General features: G+C 50.2%; 2 protein-coding genes across 10 annotated transcripts; both read left to right on the forward strand.

Moving 5' to 3' along the window:
* Window positions 1-71: 71 nt before the first annotated feature.
* On the forward strand, window positions 72-8,793 carry smarcc1a (SWI/SNF related, matrix associated, actin dependent regulator of chromatin, subfamily c, member 1a). Of its 2 annotated transcripts, none has more exons than XM_049729305.2 (28): window positions 72-323; window positions 1,025-1,144; window positions 1,221-1,306; window positions 1,389-1,470; window positions 1,550-1,642; window positions 1,712-1,781; window positions 1,867-1,936; window positions 2,008-2,083; window positions 2,165-2,290; window positions 2,719-2,840; window positions 3,047-3,177; window positions 3,254-3,313; window positions 3,393-3,430; window positions 3,501-3,622; window positions 3,705-3,776; window positions 3,922-4,035; window positions 4,113-4,266; window positions 4,337-4,447; window positions 4,573-4,632; window positions 4,700-4,958; window positions 5,031-5,192; window positions 5,743-5,798; window positions 5,911-6,067; window positions 6,175-6,353; window positions 6,435-6,569; window positions 6,841-7,153; window positions 7,232-7,357; window positions 7,434-8,793. In XM_049729305.2, exons 1-28 carry the CDS (start codon window positions 150-152, stop codon window positions 7,523-7,525), a joined length of 3,360 nt encoding a protein of 1,119 aa, XP_049585262.1. In that variant the 5' UTR covers window positions 72-149; the 3' UTR covers window positions 7,526-8,793. The 2 variants fall into 2 exon arrangements, with proteins under 2 accessions (XP_049585262.1, XP_049585263.1); XM_049729306.2 differs by having other exon boundaries at window positions 2,746-2,840.
* Window positions 8,794-9,409: 616 nt separating this feature from the next.
* LOC125974657 (chondroitin sulfate proteoglycan 5) lies at window positions 9,410-19,339 on the forward strand. Of its 8 annotated transcripts, XM_049729363.2 has the most exons (7): window positions 9,410-9,808; window positions 11,365-12,199; window positions 13,295-13,483; window positions 14,720-14,873; window positions 16,727-16,783; window positions 17,486-17,575; window positions 18,627-18,776. In XM_049729363.2, exons 1-6 carry the CDS (start codon window positions 9,619-9,621, stop codon window positions 17,570-17,572), a joined length of 1,512 nt encoding a protein of 503 aa, XP_049585320.1. In that variant the 5' UTR covers window positions 9,410-9,618; the 3' UTR covers window positions 17,573-17,575; window positions 18,627-18,776. The 8 variants fall into 8 exon arrangements, with proteins under 8 accessions (XP_049585320.1, XP_049585319.1, XP_049585322.1 ...); XM_049729362.2 differs by having other exon boundaries at window positions 17,486-18,775; XM_049729365.2 differs by having other exon boundaries at window positions 9,411-9,808; window positions 14,720-14,795; window positions 17,486-18,775.
* The last annotated feature ends 560 nt before the right edge of the window (window positions 19,340-19,899 follow it).

Genomic DNA, 19,899 nt, shown 5'->3' on the forward strand with positions numbered 1-19,899 from the left:
AAAGGACTACTTTTCCCATAATGCATCAAAAATAGCAACTCGCAAAATTTGAAACGTAAACACGTTTGCGCTTGCGCAGTAACGGCGGAGCGGCTGCTCGGAGCAAGGCGGCGGAGGAGAAAGACAAACGCAGCGAACAAAAACACACAATGGCGACGCTGGCGACCTCGGTTAGCGGGCCGTCCGTCGGCCCCGTCGGTGGCAGCGGGACCGCGGTAGGCCGCAAGAAAGACGGTGGCCCGTCCGCCAAATTCTGGGAGAGTTCCGAGACCATATCCCAACTGGAGACGGTTCGTCTGTGGATCAGCAAGCACTACAAGAAGGTGAGCTAGTTTAGCTTAGCATTAGCATCGCCCCATTCATTCCAATGGAGGCCCGCCGGGCGCTACGCTAACAATGGAGGACCGACTCGAGCTTATCCAAAAGTCACCAACTTTGTGGGTCAGTGGGATTTTATTTGCTGTTTGTGGGTGACTGCGAATAACAGCTCCCAATGTATCGACGCTTAGCATGGCTCACAATAAAAGCGAATTCAATCGTGCACCTTTTAATTAAATAATTGACTTCCTCTGCAGTGCTAACAAGCTAGCACAAACTGGCTAATGATAGTGAGCTCTCAACATTTACATCGTAAAACTGTTTTTCTTACGTCTCACATTGGAGGCGACAATGACGAGTAACCTTTTAATTATTAAAGCAACAATTCTGATCACCCCTAAAATCTCAATATATGCGTGATTATAATTATTTCTGACTGCTGCCTGCTTTATAGTGTAGCTCATCTGTCCGAGCAAGTCTTATTGTTTACTCTAAAGTTATATGATAGTCCCCCATTTCTTGTCAGCAAGAGTGAGAACAGGTGCTAAAGTATATTTTAGTATGTTAAGGTGGTTAAGGCTTTAAAGTATGTGGGATAGCAAAATAAGAAGAATAAAAAAAGGTGATCTCTCTTTATTGTAAATTTTGAGATGTTACATGAGAGTGGGAACTATGCTCTAAAGTGTGTGTGTGTGTGTGTTCTTAGTATGTCCAGAATGACTCACCCTCCAGCAAATCTCTGGCCGGGCTCGTGGTGCAGCTGCTTCAGTTCCAGGAGGACTCCTTTGGACGCAAAGTCAACAATCCCGCTCTCACCAAGCTGCCAGTATATAACTGACCTTTTACCGTCCAAGATGTCTGCTCCTGTTTTGTTCCTCACTTTTCCTTTTCTCCCCCCCAAGGCCAAGTGCTTCCTGGACATGAAGGCGGGGGGTGCTCTGTGCCACATTCTGGGCTCCGTCTACAAGTTCAAGAGTGAGCAAGGCTGGTGAGTTTGTGGTTTAAATTCTCAACTTTGTGCAGAACATGCAAATTCACCCTTGACGCATGCGCTCGACTGTCATCCACAGGCGGCGCTTTGACCTGCAGAATCCTTCCCGCATGGACAGGAATGTGGAGATGTTCTTGAACGTAGAGAAGAACTTGGTGCAGGTACAGTCAGCCCTTAATAAAATGCTAAATCAAGTTCTTGACTTTTTAATCCCATGTGGACTTTAATGTGTTCGTCCAGAACAACTGCCTGACCCGTCCCACCGTCTTCTTGTCCCCTGACATGGAAGCCAAGCAAGCCAGTAAACTCAAAGATGCCATTAAGAGGCACCAGGTGAGCATCAGTGGACCTCATTCCATCCACCGTCACTGTCACATTTTGCCCTTCCTTTTCCTCTCGTAGGGTTCCATTACTGAGGACAAGTCCAAAGCCACACACATCATTTTTCCATCGCCGTTGCAGCAAGACGAAGGTTTGCAGTGCTCTTTTTCCATCTTGTTGTTCTTGTTGGTCTTTTTGTCCTCCTAAATCGTTTATTTGAAAATGGTGCGTTGCAGAAGAGTGGCTGCGTCCCGTCATGAGGAAAGACAAGCAGGTTCTGGTCCACTGGGGTCTCTTCCCAGACAGGTGAGCACAACGGAGGACTTGTCGAAGTTCACATGTGTCCTCCAGAAGTTGAGACAGTCTCTTCTCATCAGCTACGACACCTGGATGGCAGCCAGCGAGGTGGACCACGACGTAGAGGAGCCGCCCAGTGCCGACCGACCTTGGAAGGTGAGCGTGCTTTAGGGGTAAAAAAAAAAAACATAGAATGGACAGCTTGGACGTAAGAGTGCAAATGTGTCCCTGGCTCAGGTCCACGCCAGATGGGTCCTGGACACGGACGCCTTCAACGAGTGGATGAATGAGGAAGACTACGAGGTGGACGACAACAAGAAGCCCGTCACTTTCCGCCAGAAGATCTTTCCCAAGGAGGAGGAGGTAAGTGTTACCAAAACGTACCGCATTGCTTATTGTTAGATGGTCGGGATATGTCGTCTCGCATGGAAAGTCTGTCCGTCTGTCTGTCTGTCTGTCTGTCTGTCTGTCCGTCTATGTCGTCTGTTGTCATCCTTCCTCACCTTCTCTTCTTCCAAAGCACCTCGGCGTTTCTATTCATATGATATAAATAAGAATAGTGAGAGCGGACAAATAAGCCATAGATGATGAATTGTAACATTAATAGTGAGAGTAGACAGGAAGGCTGGTCGTGGGTCCACGCCACTGCACCCCCTCCCCCCCGCCTCTTCCCCGCCTGTTGCCCCCCCTCCCCTTCCCCCCAGTGTGTGCAGACGTTCCATCCTCTCATTCTGCCACTCTTTTATCTCATCCTCCATCCCTCGCTCCCTCCGCGCTGTTTGTCTGATCAGTCGTCTTCCCGTACGCCCGATCGCAAGGAGCGCAAGGCCAACTCGGCCAGCAAGAAGAGGAGGCGCTCACCCTCGCCGCCCAGCACGCCCGCCGAGTCCCGGAAGAAAGGCGGAAAGAAGGGGTGAGGAACACGCCGCGCCGCCCGTGCCGTGTCATCCGCACGTATTGATCATGAATAGATTGTAAGTGTAAAGATTTCATATTGTGCTGACATTTGTACCGACCGGCGTGATTGAACTTCAGGTGACCCCCCCAACGCAGTCACGAGTTAACGTAGAGCCCCGAGATGTTTTTATTTGCGATCGTGACGTCTACTTCCCGCTTCAGGAACCAGGGGCATTATTGGAAGCGCCGGGGACACCGCGGTGAAGAGGAGGACACGGAGGACGACGTCACCAAGGACCTGGACGACTCGTCTGCAGGTGCTAGCATTGAGGAGGGAAGCACTTCTAAGAATGGTACATTCCAAATTGGGCTGTTGCTGCTTTGATAATGTGATGGCAATCTGAACACGCTTTGCCGTCTTGCGTCCAGCTCATTCAAAGAAGGACTCTGACAACACGGCTCTTAAAGGGGACAACGGAGCCGATGTCGGTACGTGACGGCGACGCGACACAATACAGGTATGCTGAAAATATTGACGACGTCATTTTGTGCCGCTTTGGCTTCGTAGATGACATGGAGGATGACTCGGTGCTTTCTGGCGGGAAGGTAACGTGATCAATCCTAAATGGAAACGACGTTCAATGTCATCATTTTCAAATGATCACTATGCAATCAGGAGGACGATGACGGGAACAAAGCCGACATGAGCCGCATGATGGACGCCGGAGAGGACAACGTGACGGAGCAGACGCACCACATCATCATCCCAAGCTACAGCGCCTGGTTTGACTACAACTGGTGAGTCGGCGACGCCGAAGCGCTGGCAAAACTCGGGACATTTTTTTTCAAAGCGGACCTCATCTTCTTGCTCCTCTTTCAGCATTCATGAGATCGAGAGGAGAGCCCTGCCAGAGTTCTTCAATGGGAAGAACAAGTCAAAAACTCCAGAAATGTAAGCAGTATATTGTCAATCAATTTGCTTGAGGTCCATGGTCTGAGGAAAAAAAAAAAACTTCAATCTTGGTTTAAAAGAATATGATGACATCATTATGAGAATAACATCCGCTCCTATTTTATCTTGCCACGCTCCCAAACAGATACCTAGCCTACCGCAACTTCATGATCGACACTTACCGTCTCAACCCCCAAGAGTACCTTACCTCCACTTCCTGCCGCAGGAACCTGACTGGGGACGTGTGCGCCATCATGCGGTGAGTTGTGTGCATTGCGCGAGGCCAATTGAAATTTCAAAACACTGCCGCCGCATCTCATGGCACATGGTGCGCAGGGTTCACGCTTTCCTGGAGCAGTGGGGCTTGGTCAATTACCAGGTGGACTCCGACAGCAGACCTTTGCCCATGGGACCCCCGCCCACCCCTCACTTCACCGTGCTGGCCGACACGCCCTCTGGCCTCATGCCCCTCAACCACAGACCCTCGCCGGTAAGGATGCGGAGCGGAGACGGCGATTAGGCAATGACGTGACATTCTGACGTGTCGTCCGATGTTGCAGATTCCGCCGCCGCAGCAGCAGATGGCCAACTTTGCTGACAAGATGAAAGACAAAGCCATCGACCTTCAGAACTTTGGCCTCCGCATCGACCAGTACAAGAAGAACTCAAAGGTCTGAAATGTTCATTTGCTCAAATGTCTTTTTCATGAAGATCAGAATGACCGCATTAGGTTTGGGCGACGGGGGAAAAAAAACGTCGCCCTCTATATTCATTTATCATCATTCATATATTTTAGGGTAAATCTGTGGTGTCCTCTCGAGAGTGGACCGAGCAGGAGACGTTGCTCCTGTTGGAGGTCAGTCCTTCACATTTTTCAAAGCACCCCCAAGCACAGAATTGAGGTTTTCCCTTCTTCGTGGCAGGCTTTGGAGATGTACAAAGATGACTGGAACAAAGTGTCGGAGCACGTGGGCTCGCGCACTCAAGACGAGTGCATCCTGCACTTCTTGCGCCTGCCCATCGAGGACCCCTACCTGGAGAGCTCCGAGTCGGCGCTGGGCCCGCTGGCCTACCAGCCCATCCCCTTCAGCCAGTCCGGGAACCCCGTCATGAGCACCGTCGCCTTCCTGGCCTCCGTGGTGGACCCCAGGGTGGCGTCCGCCGCCGCCAGGGCCGCACTCGGTAAGACGAGATCCTAACGTCTCTTCGGCGTCGTGCAACAAATGGCCGTCTCATCACACGTTGTCTGCGCAGAGGAGTTCTCGCGCGTGCGCGAGGAGGTTCCCGCCGAGCTGGTGGAGGCTCACGTGAAGAAGGTGCAAGAGGCGGCCAGGAACACGGGCAAGGTGGACCCTGCCTTTGGACTGGAGAGCAGCGGCATTGCTGGCACCGCCCCTGAGGAGCCAGAGAAGACAGGTGGGTTGCACATTTCGCATCACAATTATTATTTTTATCTTTTTTCCTCCAATTGGTTTGACTAAACCTGGAGCTCTCATTTTCACATGCGCAACCACTAGAGGGCTGCAGATTGTTGTTTGTCAGATGTGCGCATGTGCTTTCACGTTCCCCCTTAACCAGTGGATTAAAACTACACAGCAGATGGGGTAATGGAACACGTGTGGAGGGGGGGGGGGCTATCAGAAAATGGGTCATCGCACATCATGTTTTTTCCCCCCACTGCCATCATCTTCATCATCACAGTCATATGTTTTTCTCGATTAAATCTCACTTTAGATGTTTTTTCTCTCAGCCATCATCGTGTTAGTCCTGATTAAAGGTCACGTGGAATCAATGCTTCATCCATGTTTATGCCCTCAAAGCGTGTTTTCGTGACATACTTAAAGTCTCTTTGTATGAACTAAAAATATGCAACTCATTTTCAAATTTTTTTTTTTTGTGAACACATGGGTGTATTATATTATCGTGACCTTTTTTTTTTATTATTTTTTTATTCCCTCCCTTGCAGAGGCCACAGATGGCGACAAGACCGAGACGGACACGGACTCCCAGCAGGGGGACAAGGTGACGACATGACATAGCCCATCTATTGACATCAAGTGATGTCAATTTTGCTTGTTCAGTAAGTATCTGCGTGTCTTTGGCGGCACGTAAGACGTCTGTCTCATTCCCCCAGGCCGAAGCCAAGGACGAGGCGGAGAAGCCCAGCGAGTCGGCCGAGAAAAGCGACAAGACGGAGGCTCCCGAGAAAGTCAAGAAGGAGTCCGGGGAGGTGTCGGAACGAGAAGACGAGGGCGAAGATGGACACGAGGCCAAAGCCGCCGCGCCTGCCGGTTGGTCGCCGTCTTGTTTTATGAATTCATTCTGCGGTCACGTGACATCATCACGTGAAATGCCTCCTGCCCAGTCACGTGACATCTGCCATCTTCCCTCCCGCCAGACAAAGATGAAGACGAGTCCATGGAGACGTCCTCCTCGGAGCAAGAGAAGGAGAAGGAGGAGAAAGCCAGCACGGAAGAAGGAGAGGAGAAAAGGAAAAAGCTGGAGCACGACATGGGCGAAGGAAACATCGCCACAGCGGCGGCCGCCGCCCTGGCGTCTGCCGCCACCAAGGCCAAGGTGACGCATTGCATCGTAAAGCGCTGGTCGCGCCGCTCCCCTTCGCTGTCGTAAATATCTTGTATGTTGCCATTCCGTCAGCATCTGGCAGCCGTGGAGGAGAGGAAGATCAAGTCACTGGTGGCTCTGCTGGTGGAGACTCAAATGAAGAAGTTGGAGATCAAGCTGAGGCACTTTGAGGAGCTGGAAACCATCATGGATCGTGAAAAGGAGGCTGTAAGTCTCACTGTGTTGCCTTCCTTTGTGCTTTTGTGTTGCCACATTCCTGTGAGAGCAGTGAAGTCTTCTTTTTAAGGATTTGTTTACGTTTGCTCCTGAGCTGCCGGACCAAATCCGCAGTCTCTAGCGACACGCTCCCGTTACCAAATAGAAAGCTTCACTTGCCCACTGTGGTTGGTGACAGCTGTCAATCGAAATGTCTGCACGGCAACAGCATTTGTAAGGATGTGTCGCAAACAACCGCCAATGTACTTTGTCGTCGTTTTAGTTGGAGCTTCAACGTCAGCAGCTGTTGACCGAGCGCCAAGCCTTCCACATGGAGCAGCTCAAGTACGCCGAGATGAAAGCTCGCCAGCAGATGGAGCAGCAGGCGGCAGCGGTAGCCGCCGCCCAGGCTCAGGGCCAAGGCCACGCCCCCGGACCCCACCCCGGCCCGCCGGGCATGCACCCCGGCGGGCCGCCTCCCCACCACGGCGCCCCGCCGCCTCACCATGTAGGACCCCCGCCAGGCGCCGCAATGCACCCCGGTTACCCCCCCATGGGTCACCACCCTATGGCGCCCCACCACCCAGGTCAGACAGGTGAGGCTAGGCTACATTAGTGGCACCTGCAGACACCTCCAAGTGTCACATGTGAGATGTTTGGTCTTTTTCACGCAGCTCCCATGGGCCCGGGACAGCCCCTGCCTGGACGCATGATGGCCGGACCCCCTGCCGCTGGACCCCCACCTGGCGGGATGCCTCCCATGATGCCGCCGCGCCACCCAGGAGCCCCCAATGGCATGTGTGAGTAGTGCGTGATGTCACTGTTCATGAGCATTCTCACCTTTAACTGACTGCAATTTTTTTTTTTTCCTCCCAGACCCAGGACCAGCGCCTGCACAGCCTGAGGCTGTGCCCCCACACCCTGTCGGCCCTCCAGCTCCCTCTGGTGGCCGTGCAGCAGACAACTGAGCCCCTCCCACACGCATACACACGTACACACACTTGAAGCCTATTTATGGGCCTTTGCTACTCATCATTACCACAACTTGTCAAACGTCTTTGAATACACAGTCACACACTCTCAGGGCTCTGCTCAGTGGCGAGGGCAACACACACACACGTCATATACACTGTTTCTGTTGGGTCGGGCCTAATGGAGGCTGCAGACAAACACTGTACAAAGTTACCACTTCCAACCTGGCGAGTGTCTACCTCGCATTAGTTACACTGAGTGTGTGTGTGTGTGTGTACGTGTGTGTCAGTCGTACACTGTGTGTGCACGCGCTAAACTAACACTGTCTGCGCGTCAGGGTGTGCATGACAAAGTACATGTGAAATGAACTGAACGTGTGAGTGTTGAGGTGTTTGTGCATGCTTGCCTCCCCGCCGGCCCGCGTGTGTGTCATACTTAACATTGAATGTTTGTGAGCGCCCCGCCCGCTCTTCTGCGCCTTTTAACCAAAACAAAGATGACAGAATTTTAACGTCTGCCCTAGGCCCCGCCCCCTTCCTAAACATACACACAAAACTGAGGTTCACACTGAAGCTGACACACACACACACACACACCCCGGCTGCCTTTGTCGGTGCGACTGTGATGTCTCGCTCGAGCGCCTAAGCCCCGCCTCCTCTTCTGCCTCGGCTTCCGAACGCTGCCTACCTCGCTAGCCCCGCCCCTTCACCCACTGTACTGCGCTTTGATTGATCAATCATGTTAGACAAAGCTTGTAAACCTTCCTGTTCCTACCGTGTGTGTGTGTCTGTGTGTGAGTAGGTGGACCATAAATTAACATGACAATATGAATTGATAGTTCCTCCTTTGAAATGACATAAGTGCGGTCCACACACACACAGTGAGTGAACAGCTAGCACTGTTAGCATCTCTGCTACCTCCTCTTCCTCCTTTTCCTCCTTCTGGCTGGCTACCTCTTCTAGACCTTTCCTCTGGCTTCTCTTGTAGAACCTTTAGCCTCCTGCTACCTCTATTTCCTGATTCCTCTTATTTTGTTTTTTTAAGGCGTCCCCGTGATATCACAGCATGCCGTCGCAGGCAGTCTTGCGATCCTCTTTGTTTCACCACTGTTGCGTATATTATCTTTAATGGCTAATAATGGTATTTTTAAAGGATTTTTGTGTAGATGAACTTGTGTTCTTTGTAGCATTTCCTTTGATTTTTGTATCCGGTCCGTTTGCTACAGTGGACCTACACGCTGGCCAATAAAATGTTTTTCTACAAACGCTCTTCTCCGACAACTTTTATTTAACGTATTTCAATGTCCTCGTTGGCGCACAAAATAAATGTTCTAATCACAACTATAGCTTTTGCATTATGTCGGTTTTAGTAAATAGGCAGCATTTTGGGGGGAAAAAAAATATGCATGGTTAATAAGTATCTCTGTACTTTGAATAAAGTACTTTTGAGAGTACTTTAAGCACCACTGGTTAAAAATGTGTGCATGTTTGTGTGTTTGTTGTTGGTGGTGTGTTTTTTGGGTGGGGGAGGAGCGGCAGACGTGAGGGTAGTGGGGGCCAAGCAATAATTACTTCTGCTCTGGTTAGCAAATACAACAGAAAAGAAACAACACAAAGTAACACACACCTTGGATATTGGGGGGGGGGGGGTATCTCATTAGTGCTGACACCACCACCACCATGTGCACTCCAGGATAAATAACAATTTATAAATAGCCCCCCGCCACCCCCAAAATAATCTGCCAAATAGTGGAGAAACACTCCCAAAAAAACAGAAGCAACAAAGCTGTCACTCAAATTTTGGGAAGGGGAGGGGGGGCGGATGAGGAGGTTTAAAGGAGGGGGAGGAGGAAGAGGGGACCAAACAATCCCGTCCTCCCTCGTCCCCCTCCCTCTCCGCCCCTGCCTCTCTCTCACTCACTCTCTCTCTCTCACTTCTCTCCTCTCTCTGCTTGTCGTCTTCTTTCATTCCACTGTTAGCGAGCCCAGCCGGAGCGGAGCGAGCGAGCGAAGTCCCTGAACGCATCACCGCGCGCGGGTGGAGGAGATGGAGCCGTGAGCCAAACTGAGCCGAGCCAAACCGAGGGGCGATGCTGCTGAATGAAGAAGACTCCTCTTCCTCTTCTTTTTCGTCTTCTTCACGCGCACGTTCCTGTGCTGTGGACTGCGCGTGCACGCCGAGCATGGAGACCAGCTCGTGCACGGGAAGCTGCCGCCGACGCACGCGGATGGCGCGCGCACTCTTTTCGCTGCTGCTGTTGCACTTCATCTCCGTGCACGGTAAGAGGACTCACACTAACGCCGTTGCGCGCGCGTCAGCTGCTTGTCAACATGGACGCGCATGGACGAGTGTCTGTATTGGCGCTCGCTCCGCACGCGCACGGGAAACGAGGTCACATCACGAGACAGATGTTCACTTACTAGTACGCTTGAAATCAGGTCAGCATGGCGTGCGTGCGCCAGGGCGCCGCGGGACGTGTCGGCGTGCACACGCACGGCACAAAGAGGCGAGGCGCAGATTAGCGTGCGCATGAATAATGCATGAGGGGAGGGGGGCGCTCACACACGCGCGCACGGACATTCTGATACACACAAAAGCGCGACGACGGCCTCTTTGTCTGCCAACCGAGCCGAGCGCGCTTATTAAATAACCACATGCGCGCGCACGAGATGCTGACAACCTCAGCATCTTGAAATTGTTTACTGTTCATTTTAAATAGTCATTTCATTTCAAATGTGACTCAGACTCAATAAGTGACTCAAGCGGCTCAGTAAATGATTTAGTATGTGACGGACCGTGAGGCTCGAAATGTCTCATTATTTGACTGTCAATTGTTTTCTATTTAACTTTGCAATTATTCTGTGTGTGAATGGGACTTAATGAATGTATGATTAAGTGATTCAATAAGTGATTTTGATTCAGCATTAGACAGTGAACGTGTGTGGGTGTGAATGCAGTTGACTCAAATCTTAAGCTAAGTTCTTTCGGTCGTACATTAGCCGCATGCTAACAGACATGACTGAGTATGTGTGTGAGTGTCACTGCCACACCTGTGCCCGCTCCGCTCCTTCTTCTCGGCACTCTGCAAAGGAACCCGATGAACTCAAAGCATCTGCATCCCGCCGCAGGAAGCGGCCCGTTGCCGTGGAAACTGCACCTCTTCACGTAGTTGTGATGGAGCATTGTGCAGGGATGCAGCCGTGTTACGCCACACGCATTGAATAGTCAGGTCTGCCTATCGTGGGACGTCTTCCAGGACTCAACCTTTGTATGACCTCAATAATGAACTGAAAAATGAGCTCTGATACCACACACAGATGTTCAGCTTTGCGTGTGTGACGGGATGTGAAAAATGCATTTCCATGGCAACAGATGCTGCTGATCCAGCTGGATGGAGAAACGCTGCGCCATCTGCGGCTGCCACCAAAAAGCCCAATTTAAAAAAAGAAACGGGTCAGCTTTGTGTTGACGACGTTCTCATTTCCACAACATCAAAACATTTGGAAACGGAGAACGATCCAAATTGACTGACTCTATTTGGAGGAGGCAAAATTTTCCACTTTCCAGAGCTTAGATTTTTTTATGCACCTATTGAACATATGTGGGTTTGTCTTTGGCGTGTGTGTATGTCGCGTCTTTTTCTGTGTGTGTGTGTGTGTTGAAACTGATGATGGTGTCCGTGCTAATCTTTAATCTGGACTGTCGAGTGTTGGAATGCATTAGTCAACTACTCCTTTAATCCATCCCATAATTCCTCACGTGTAACGTGATGTCATTCCCAAGTGTGTGCGTGTGTCAGCGCAAGAGTTCAACTCCTATTTGTGTGTGTTTTCAGGAGTCGTCACGGCGACCAACACCACCGAGCTGGCCGCCTCCTCAAACGGGACCGTCCCGCTGAGCGAGCAGGAGGGTCCCACCGATGTCAGCCGTGCCGTCACCATGGGAAGTGGTTCCGTCAACACTGTGACACCCAGGGTGGGCCGCGTGGCCCGCGGCAGCGGTGAGGAGGAGGAGCTAAGCAGCGGCATGTTAGCGCCGGAAGTAGGCGGTACACCCTCGCCATCTCAGATCAGCCTGGATTCGGCGGAGACGGAGCTGCTGTTACCCGGCAACCGTCTGCCAGCCGACGTCGCGGAGGAGGAGCCTCTGGCGCGGACCGATCCGCCGTGGATCAACGTCAGAGACACGGCCGTGTTCGACCTGGACCGACCGTCCGCCGGCGCCCCTCCGGCGACCAACGCCGACGTCCTCCACGTGGACTTTTTCGATCCCGCCTCCCGTGGACGTAACCTGGACTTGGCCCCGCGACCCACCTCCTCGCTGGCTCACGAGCTCCAGGGCGGCGACCCGACGTCCTGGGCCATGCCTGACAGCTACGACTACCTGACCCCGTACGAGGACGGGGTGTCCCCCACCGCCGACGAGTACCCCGACACCACCACTGACAACAGCGACTCCCCGGCTCGACCCAAGTCGGCGGGTCCCGCGTCTTACCTGCCGAACGGCCCCCGGCGCGCCACCCCTGCGGACGGCTCCGACGGGATGGGCGGCTGTCGCCCGGGCTACCAGATGGTCAATGCTACTTGTCGCTCCCCATGTGACTTTGACCCCAACTTCTGCTATAATGGAGGGCAATGTTACTTACTCGAAGACGCCGGAACATTCTGCAGGTAATACACGCACCTGTCGTCACACATACTGTATTTGCTGAGGCATTTGATTTTCGAAAAAGAAAGACAAGACGAAAGCATCAACAGATGAGAAACATGCAGAGGTGGAGCACAAATTCAATGAGTCACAACTTTACAGCATTGCCAGCACGCTCGTGTGTGTGCGTGTGTGTGTGTGTGTGTGTGTGTGTCCGGCAGCTTGATATAATTAAGTTTGCATGCAGTGTGTATCCATTTTACATTTCATGGAAACACAGGCGCAATAATAAAACCATCTGCACGGACACACACACACACACGCGCACACACACACGCTGTGTGTGTTAGGGTTCACTTCCAGTCAATGAGTTCACAGGTCAAAGACACAGGAGAGTTACGACTGCCAGCGTGGTTACAACAAAAGACACACGCACACATGTGCGCGCGCCCACACAACTTTTGTTGTTGCCAAAGATGGCTGACACGTTCCACTGGAGACACACACAGACACACACAGACACACAAACATTGCGTGCTACAGTGTGCTTTGGAGCTTACAAAACAAAGCGACAGTATTTCTTTCATTTCAAGTTAACACTCTTTTTTTTATTCATTACAGTTTGGATTGATGTAATGGTGGTCACTGGGGGCGGAGCCTAAGAGAAGTCAGGGGGCGGACGGATGGGGGCGGGGCTGGGGCAGCAGCAAGTTGGCCCAAGGGGCGGAGATCAAGTGGAAGAAACGCGTCAAATGTATAATTTTTTTCTAGATGTAATGGAATGAGAAAGATTGTGGTGCTCAGGCTGAGTTGCCGTGACAACCAGCACATCCCCCCCCACGCCACTCTACTTGAAAGCCCCTCGGCACCACTCTTACATAAACCTTCTTTGTCAGCTTCTCTGTATTCATGCTTTCATGGACACACATGACAACACACGTCTAAATGTGTCGTCATGGTGACCACGTAACAGGTCGCTGTGTTAACGCTAATGCAATTCACTGGACGCGCGTTAGCAGTGTAGCATGTGTTAGCATGACGTCGGTGTTCTGCTAAATATGTCGTCACGGAGGCCAGGCAGAGTATCTTCTGATGATGAGTATCCCTTTGTCCTCCAGGTGCAACGTTCAAGACTACATCTGGCACAAAGGTGCCCGCTGCGAGGCGGTGGTGACGGAGTTCCAGGTGATGTGTTTGGCGGTCGGTGCGTCGGCCGTGGTGGTCCTGCTGCTTTTCATGATGGTGGTCTGCTTCGCTAAGAAGCTCCACGTACTCAAGACTGAAAATAAGAAGCTGCGCAGACGCAGGTGAGGTGGCCATAAACTTTAGGTGTATGCAAATTACAATGAACTCATTCGGTGCTGTTGACGGCAACAGACGTCAAAGATATTAACTGGGTTGGAAGTGAATGAGTTAAAAGAAAAAAAAGTCATCAGTAAAATTAATATTGCAACGGTGGTTGAGGACTAGGTGTCCATATTGATGCACGCTCTGTAGACTCTGCAAGGTGATAAAATGGTGTCTCCTTTTTCTTCTTCTAATTCACTTTGGTGAGATGTGAGAGGAAGATGGCGGGGTGCGGAGGAGGATGGATGGCAGAGGAGGTGGACTGAATGCAAAATGATGACTGAGACTGGGGAGTGTTGAGACGACTGGGGGGGGGGGGGGTTTCTGCGCTGACACTTGGCCGAGTGTTTTAGCAGCCGTCTCCATGGCGACCCGACGGCAGCTCGCAGGAATCGAACATGCAAATGCAAAGTGGCGAAGAGCTCAGTCGTCGACGCCAGCTCCCACGCTAGGGGGGATATTTTTAGACCAATGGGTGGGGTGATGATGGCACTGCGGGGGGAACATGATGATGAGGAGGATGAAGGCCATGATGGCGAGGAGACGCAGCTAGCCAGGAGACATTTTGACAAAGAGAAAAGGTGATGTCATAGCTTCGCTGCATCCAGCTGAAAGTAGGGCAGTCGGAGAGGGGGGTGGTGGGGGGGGGGGGGGCTGACCTACATGCAGCTGTGCAACTTTGAAGGAAGGAGGGGGCCTTGCAGGGGGGATGGAGAAACGACAATCTCATCCAGAATCGAGAGATGGAGGCGATTGAGGAAGAAGGGAAAGAGGCACAAGTGAGGAGGCCGGAAGCATGAAGGAAGTAGGAGAAGTGAGGAGGAAGGAAGGAAGGAAGGAAGGAAGGAAGGAAGGAAGGAAGGAAGGAAGGAAGGAAGGAAGGAAGGAAGGAAGGAAGGAAGGAAGGAAGCTCTACAAATGTCCCTGTCAGCTCAATGCTAACAAATCATTTAAAAAAATATATAAAAATATATAACAAATAATTGCAATAATATTTTCATAAAATTTTTAATCTGCTACACAGGTGAATTTGAATGATGGCGGCACTTGTCGTGCTCCGGTTTAGAAGAACAACTTTAAATGTTGATGTTTGCATCCCAGATGAAAAATTTGCTTCTTCTCTCTTGCTCTCTTTCCTTCTCCCGTTTCTTCCTCTTCTTCTTCTTCTTTCCCGGTTGCTGCGTGCCGCCCTGCAGTAAGTACCGGCCCACGTCGGAGGCTCACAATGATAATTTCTCGCTGTCCACCATCGCTGAGGGCTCCCACCCAAACGTAAGGAAACTGTGCGACACCCCTCCTAACGCCCCCCATGCCCGTGCATTGGCTTACTATGATAACATTATCTGTCAGGTAACGTGCTCCCGCCGCTCTCTTCTTCCCTTTTTCTGCATCTGACTACTCCCCCTTTCCTACCCCCTCCCCCTTCCCGACGCATGGGCATGAGTACCCCCAAGTAGAGAGACTCAGTCTGAGGCCAGGGGGGAGGCGCGAGAGGGGGATGGATTGCGGGGGGACACCCGAGATGATGACATTTTTAAGGAGTCAGTGCATTAATTGTATAACAGTGTCAATTTTTGGTCCCGTCCAAATAAATCAACACTCGGCCATTTATGTCGATGCAAACTCAGCCGGCAGCAAGAGTTGACCCCTAAGTGAAATATGCAAATTGCTGTCATATTTTGTGAGGCCATCTTCATCAGTAACATTCATTTTTGAAGATCCTCTGAGAGGTGCCATATTGAATTCCTCCTCTTTGAAACAATTAGCATAGCGTAAACAATTATGACACAAGCCCCCACCTCCTTCCCGCAATTCTTCATTCCTCCCGCCGCAGCCATCTTTGTCTCCAACCTATGATCTCTGCTCACCTCTCTGCTCGGTAAGTCATGGTCGGGCATGCGCCACCTGTTGGCCTTGCCCGCCACTGCAGCTCTGCTACGCTAACAAACTGTCTTGTTTATCCTGAGAGTGGGCGGGGCAAGCGGAGGGAGGGGCGGGTGATATCGTCCGTTGTGGTGCCTATCAGGATAAACATCTGAGATGCAACACTACAGTACCTGTAGCAACTAACAGTACCTGTAGCATGGTTAGCTGTTAGCATAGCATTACCCTAGCATGATGGGATCGGAGGATGGCGTCAGAAACAAAAAAAACAAGTGACGCTAATGTGTTCTGTTCTATTCAGAATGTTTTTTTACGCCATTCATCGAGCTCAGTCAGCCGCATGGGGTTTCTTAGCTTCACTTTGAGCTACAACTACTCGGTGTGTTTTTTTTTTTTGTCTACATTTAGTTAGAAGTGGTACCGCCTCTAACAGCCCATCACTGCTTTTGCTCTCTGTTAACTTTTCAAGCAAACTCAACAAAGAACACAACTTTACTTTAACACATGGAAACAAGAGTACGTAGCTAGTATTGCATTAGCTTAGCATGATGGGATCATAGGTTCTGTCAGGAGAAAAAACAAAATGAAATGCTAGCAAGTTGGCATGTTATTTTTGGGCCCGTCTACTGAGACCAGTTAGTACACAGAAGAATTACTTTCTCCGAGCTGAGCACTACAACAAATTGGCCCGGGTGTTTTTCCTTAATCTAGCAACCCAAAGTGACTGTACTTTTGCTCCTTGCTAACTTTCCAAGCAAAGGCAACAAAGAACACTTTCACAACCCTCGCACACAAAACCGACTAAAAACCAAAATCTTCATCGCATCTCCCCCAAATTTTCTTTACCTCACAACATTCCCAAAAAGTCCTATTACTGTCGCATAAAAGCTGCACCAACTGAAACACTAAAACTAGAATTCATTGATGTTTCATTGCTAACAAACATTTATTTCATATTTAATAGAACTTATGCTAACGTCCTAACTTCCAGCTAGTTGGGCTATTTCACTAGACTAGCATCAAACGGACATTGCGTTTAATTCATCAAAACAAACGAATCCATTAACGTTGTTAGCATCTGAAGCTCAAACACGAGCCATAGATACAATAAATATAAAAACCATTAAACATGAAAGCGATTAAAAACTGATTAACTACATTAATTAGCATAGCATTAGCACCGCTTTCTTCACTTCTTGTTTGCCTCGTCCCACTGGCTATCATGGCCACATCTTTTGTCTCTCGCTCCGTCGCCATGACAGCAATGCCTTTACTGCTTTTGAGGAGTGTAACCTTTGAACCCCCCCCCCTCCCCTCAGAAAACCATGAGCAGATATACGTGGGAGTGTAAGACCAAAGAGGAGTCCGACTGCGAGGTAAGACCATAATCCCCTTCGCCCCCCCCTCGTCCCACCACGCTGTCCGTTAAGCCCTGCCCTCAACACCTTCCTAAACACACCTGTCAATCAATCAATAGCTAAATCAATCAATAAATCACCTCAACTGTCACTGCACTAATACACACACAAAAATGTGCCATCATGACCAAATATGAAATGAGAAGGTGTGCGGGAAAGTAAACAGGAAGTGAGTAGAAGGGATGAAGGAAGTCAGGGGAAAGTGAGCATCAAGTAAGAAGGAAATAATCAGGAAGTCTGCAGGAAATCAAGAGAATAATTAAGATGGAAGGATTGTGAAGGAAGTGCGCAGGATGGAAGGTTCTCTAACAACCTCCAACTAATAATATAGATCACCTATTATTGAATGAAAAAAAAAAGCATCAGCATGCAATTGAACATAAATAAAGCAAACCTAGTGATCAAATTTGGGGGGTGGGGGCGGAGGGGTCGTTGGTCTGGCCAAAGTGTGCGTGTGCCTTCATCATCATCACCATCAAAACGTTTTTATCTCTGTTCCCCCACCCCTTCCCGCAAAAGAAAAAAAAGACAAAACGCTGGAAACCCCTCGTGATTCTGTGCCTCCCACCCTACCGCCAAACCCAGCTCCCCCCCTTACACCACCACCGCCACCCACATGCACCCACCACCAAACCCAACAAAACACAAAACGTTTTCCAGTTTCACGCTGACGGGAGGAAAGAAGGCTCGTACCCCGTAACCATGGAAGTCACGTACCCGCACGTCCTGCCCGAAGTTACGATCTAGCCGGTAAATCCACTTTTTGTCACGTGACACACATGTAACACTTACACCAACACTTTTATTTCCAACAGTGTGTGTGTGTGTGTGAGTGTGTGTGTGTGCGAGTGTGTGTGTGTGTGTATTGCTGCCGACCATGAAAGTGAATCAAAAGCAGTCCTTGAGCCATTCTGTATCCACAGGAGACCTCTGAGGGGCAACCTAAGTGTTCACTTGGAGGCCAAACAGTGCTGGGGGAGGGAGGGAGGGAGGGGGGGGGGTATCTGCATGAGTCAATATTTCATAAGTGACAAGAATTTGGTTTGGGGGTTGCTAAAGCTGTTGCATGTGGATGTGCATGTGCCTCTTGGGTTGTTTGACCGGGTTGAGGGAGTCTGATTTGGGGCGTTGTATTCATGCAGCAAAAATGCAATAAACAATAACACACATGGAGAAGACACTTTACACTGCCACACCCCTCTCCAAGATGGGTGACATAACATTATAAAGGTTACTTGATGTTACATACATGTGTGACATCTTAGACGTGTTACATGATGTTACAGATGGTACAAAACTACTCTAGTAAAAATGGACACGAGATGTTACACACTTGGTAGGTATCGGTACATGTCACACCTGTTACATACCGAACGGTACATACACACACACCGTTACATGGCATTAATTTGACTCGTGTTAAAATTCCTTGTAACGACGGTATTGTCTCAATGAACTCACAAGCGACGACAAGGTCATGTTACGAGTGTTTCATAATGTTGGACACATTACATGACGCATTACACGTGACGTTACATGTGTCACATGGCACAGCGAGTCTTACATGACAGGCGTTACATGATGTTACATGTTTCTCGGCTCACGTTTTAGACCATAAGCATGTTACACAATGTCACACGCGTTGTAACATCGGACAGGTGTTACGCAATGTGACACGCATTGTATCACCGATAGCGTTTACAGAAGCGACCGACCGCACGTTACGTTTGGAGCTGAAGTCTTTGTTCTAATACCAACTTCTGCCTTCCCCCCATTGGCGCCGCTCCTCCTCATTGGTCAGGATGATCCTAATTCCCAGAACAAGCTGGAGGAGCCAGTGAAGGCCCCGCCCAAGGAAGACGACGCCCTCAACATCCACAACGCGCTGACGCCCAAACACGACAACCACAAGCTGCTGGGCGACGACGACTCGGAGGTCAACTCTCTGCAGAACAACATGATGTGAAAAATACACTTTTTCACCTTCGAGCCACCCCCACCCCACCCCACCCCAACGCCCCCACCGCCGTGCCGCCCTCCACGGGTCCATCGAGCGGCTACGCTGACACTGCCGTCCAGCCCCGCCCCTTTCCTCTTCCCCCGTTATCATCACTTCACTACCTTCCTGTGGTCACTTGACTGCCCCTTACCTCTTTCACTGCACACATGTACACACACACATGCACATACAGACACACACAAGCACGCACACTTTCCTGCCTGCATCGTTGTATTTTGTAAAAATATTTCCAGAATTCCAGCGTGTGTAAACGTGGTCAAAAGAAAAAGCTACTGAAAGGTTTTGATGTTTGTTGACTAATCCAGTAAGTGTTTCTAAATATTGCAAACAAATCAGATCGATGGATCGACTTCAAACACGACGTGTCTTGTTTTCTTTGGTGTAATTTCTAATCCTTTGATGTACTTTTACTCTTTTAATTTTCTACTCTTTCAACCAACGAGAACAGCAAACGCAATTCCGACACTTGTTGAAATAAAACCTTTTTAACATGACCTCTGTCCGGCCGCCGTCGACTCTCTTTTTACACGCACACACACACACACACACACACACACACACACACACACACACACACAAAGTGTTGTTTCATGAGTTTCTGAACTTCTTTCCCAACAAATTTGCATATGAACACACACAGACACACACACACAGCACATAGAGCAGCATTCAGGTGGTATAGTGGCGCTCACATGCCCACTTACATTCACATGTGCACAAAGCATCTGGCAACGTCACACACTCCTTTCAAAACATTCAATGACACACAAGCACACAGACACACATTAGTAGTCAGTCTACATCACACCACGCTTAATACATTGGCGTGTACACGTGCACACATTCGAGGCAGACATTCTTTGTGCATGGTCTCTTGTGCACGCCTGAGAAATGAAAGCGTTAAAACACGCTATTGTCACCACTGCTTCCCAGGGTGCTGCTAGTGGGGGTTGAAGGGAGCTCGCTGGCGGCCAGCTTTGGGGGGGCTGGAGACTGGCGGGCGAGGTGCCCTTGTGTCCCCTCAAATAAATAAAGAAGGCGATAGGGGGTGGGG

Source organism: Syngnathus scovelli, chromosome 9 (assembly GCF_024217435.2).
Source record: "Syngnathus scovelli strain Florida chromosome 9, RoL_Ssco_1.2, whole genome shotgun sequence".
Classification (NCBI taxonomy): domain Eukaryota; kingdom Metazoa; phylum Chordata; class Actinopteri; order Syngnathiformes; family Syngnathidae; genus Syngnathus; species Syngnathus scovelli.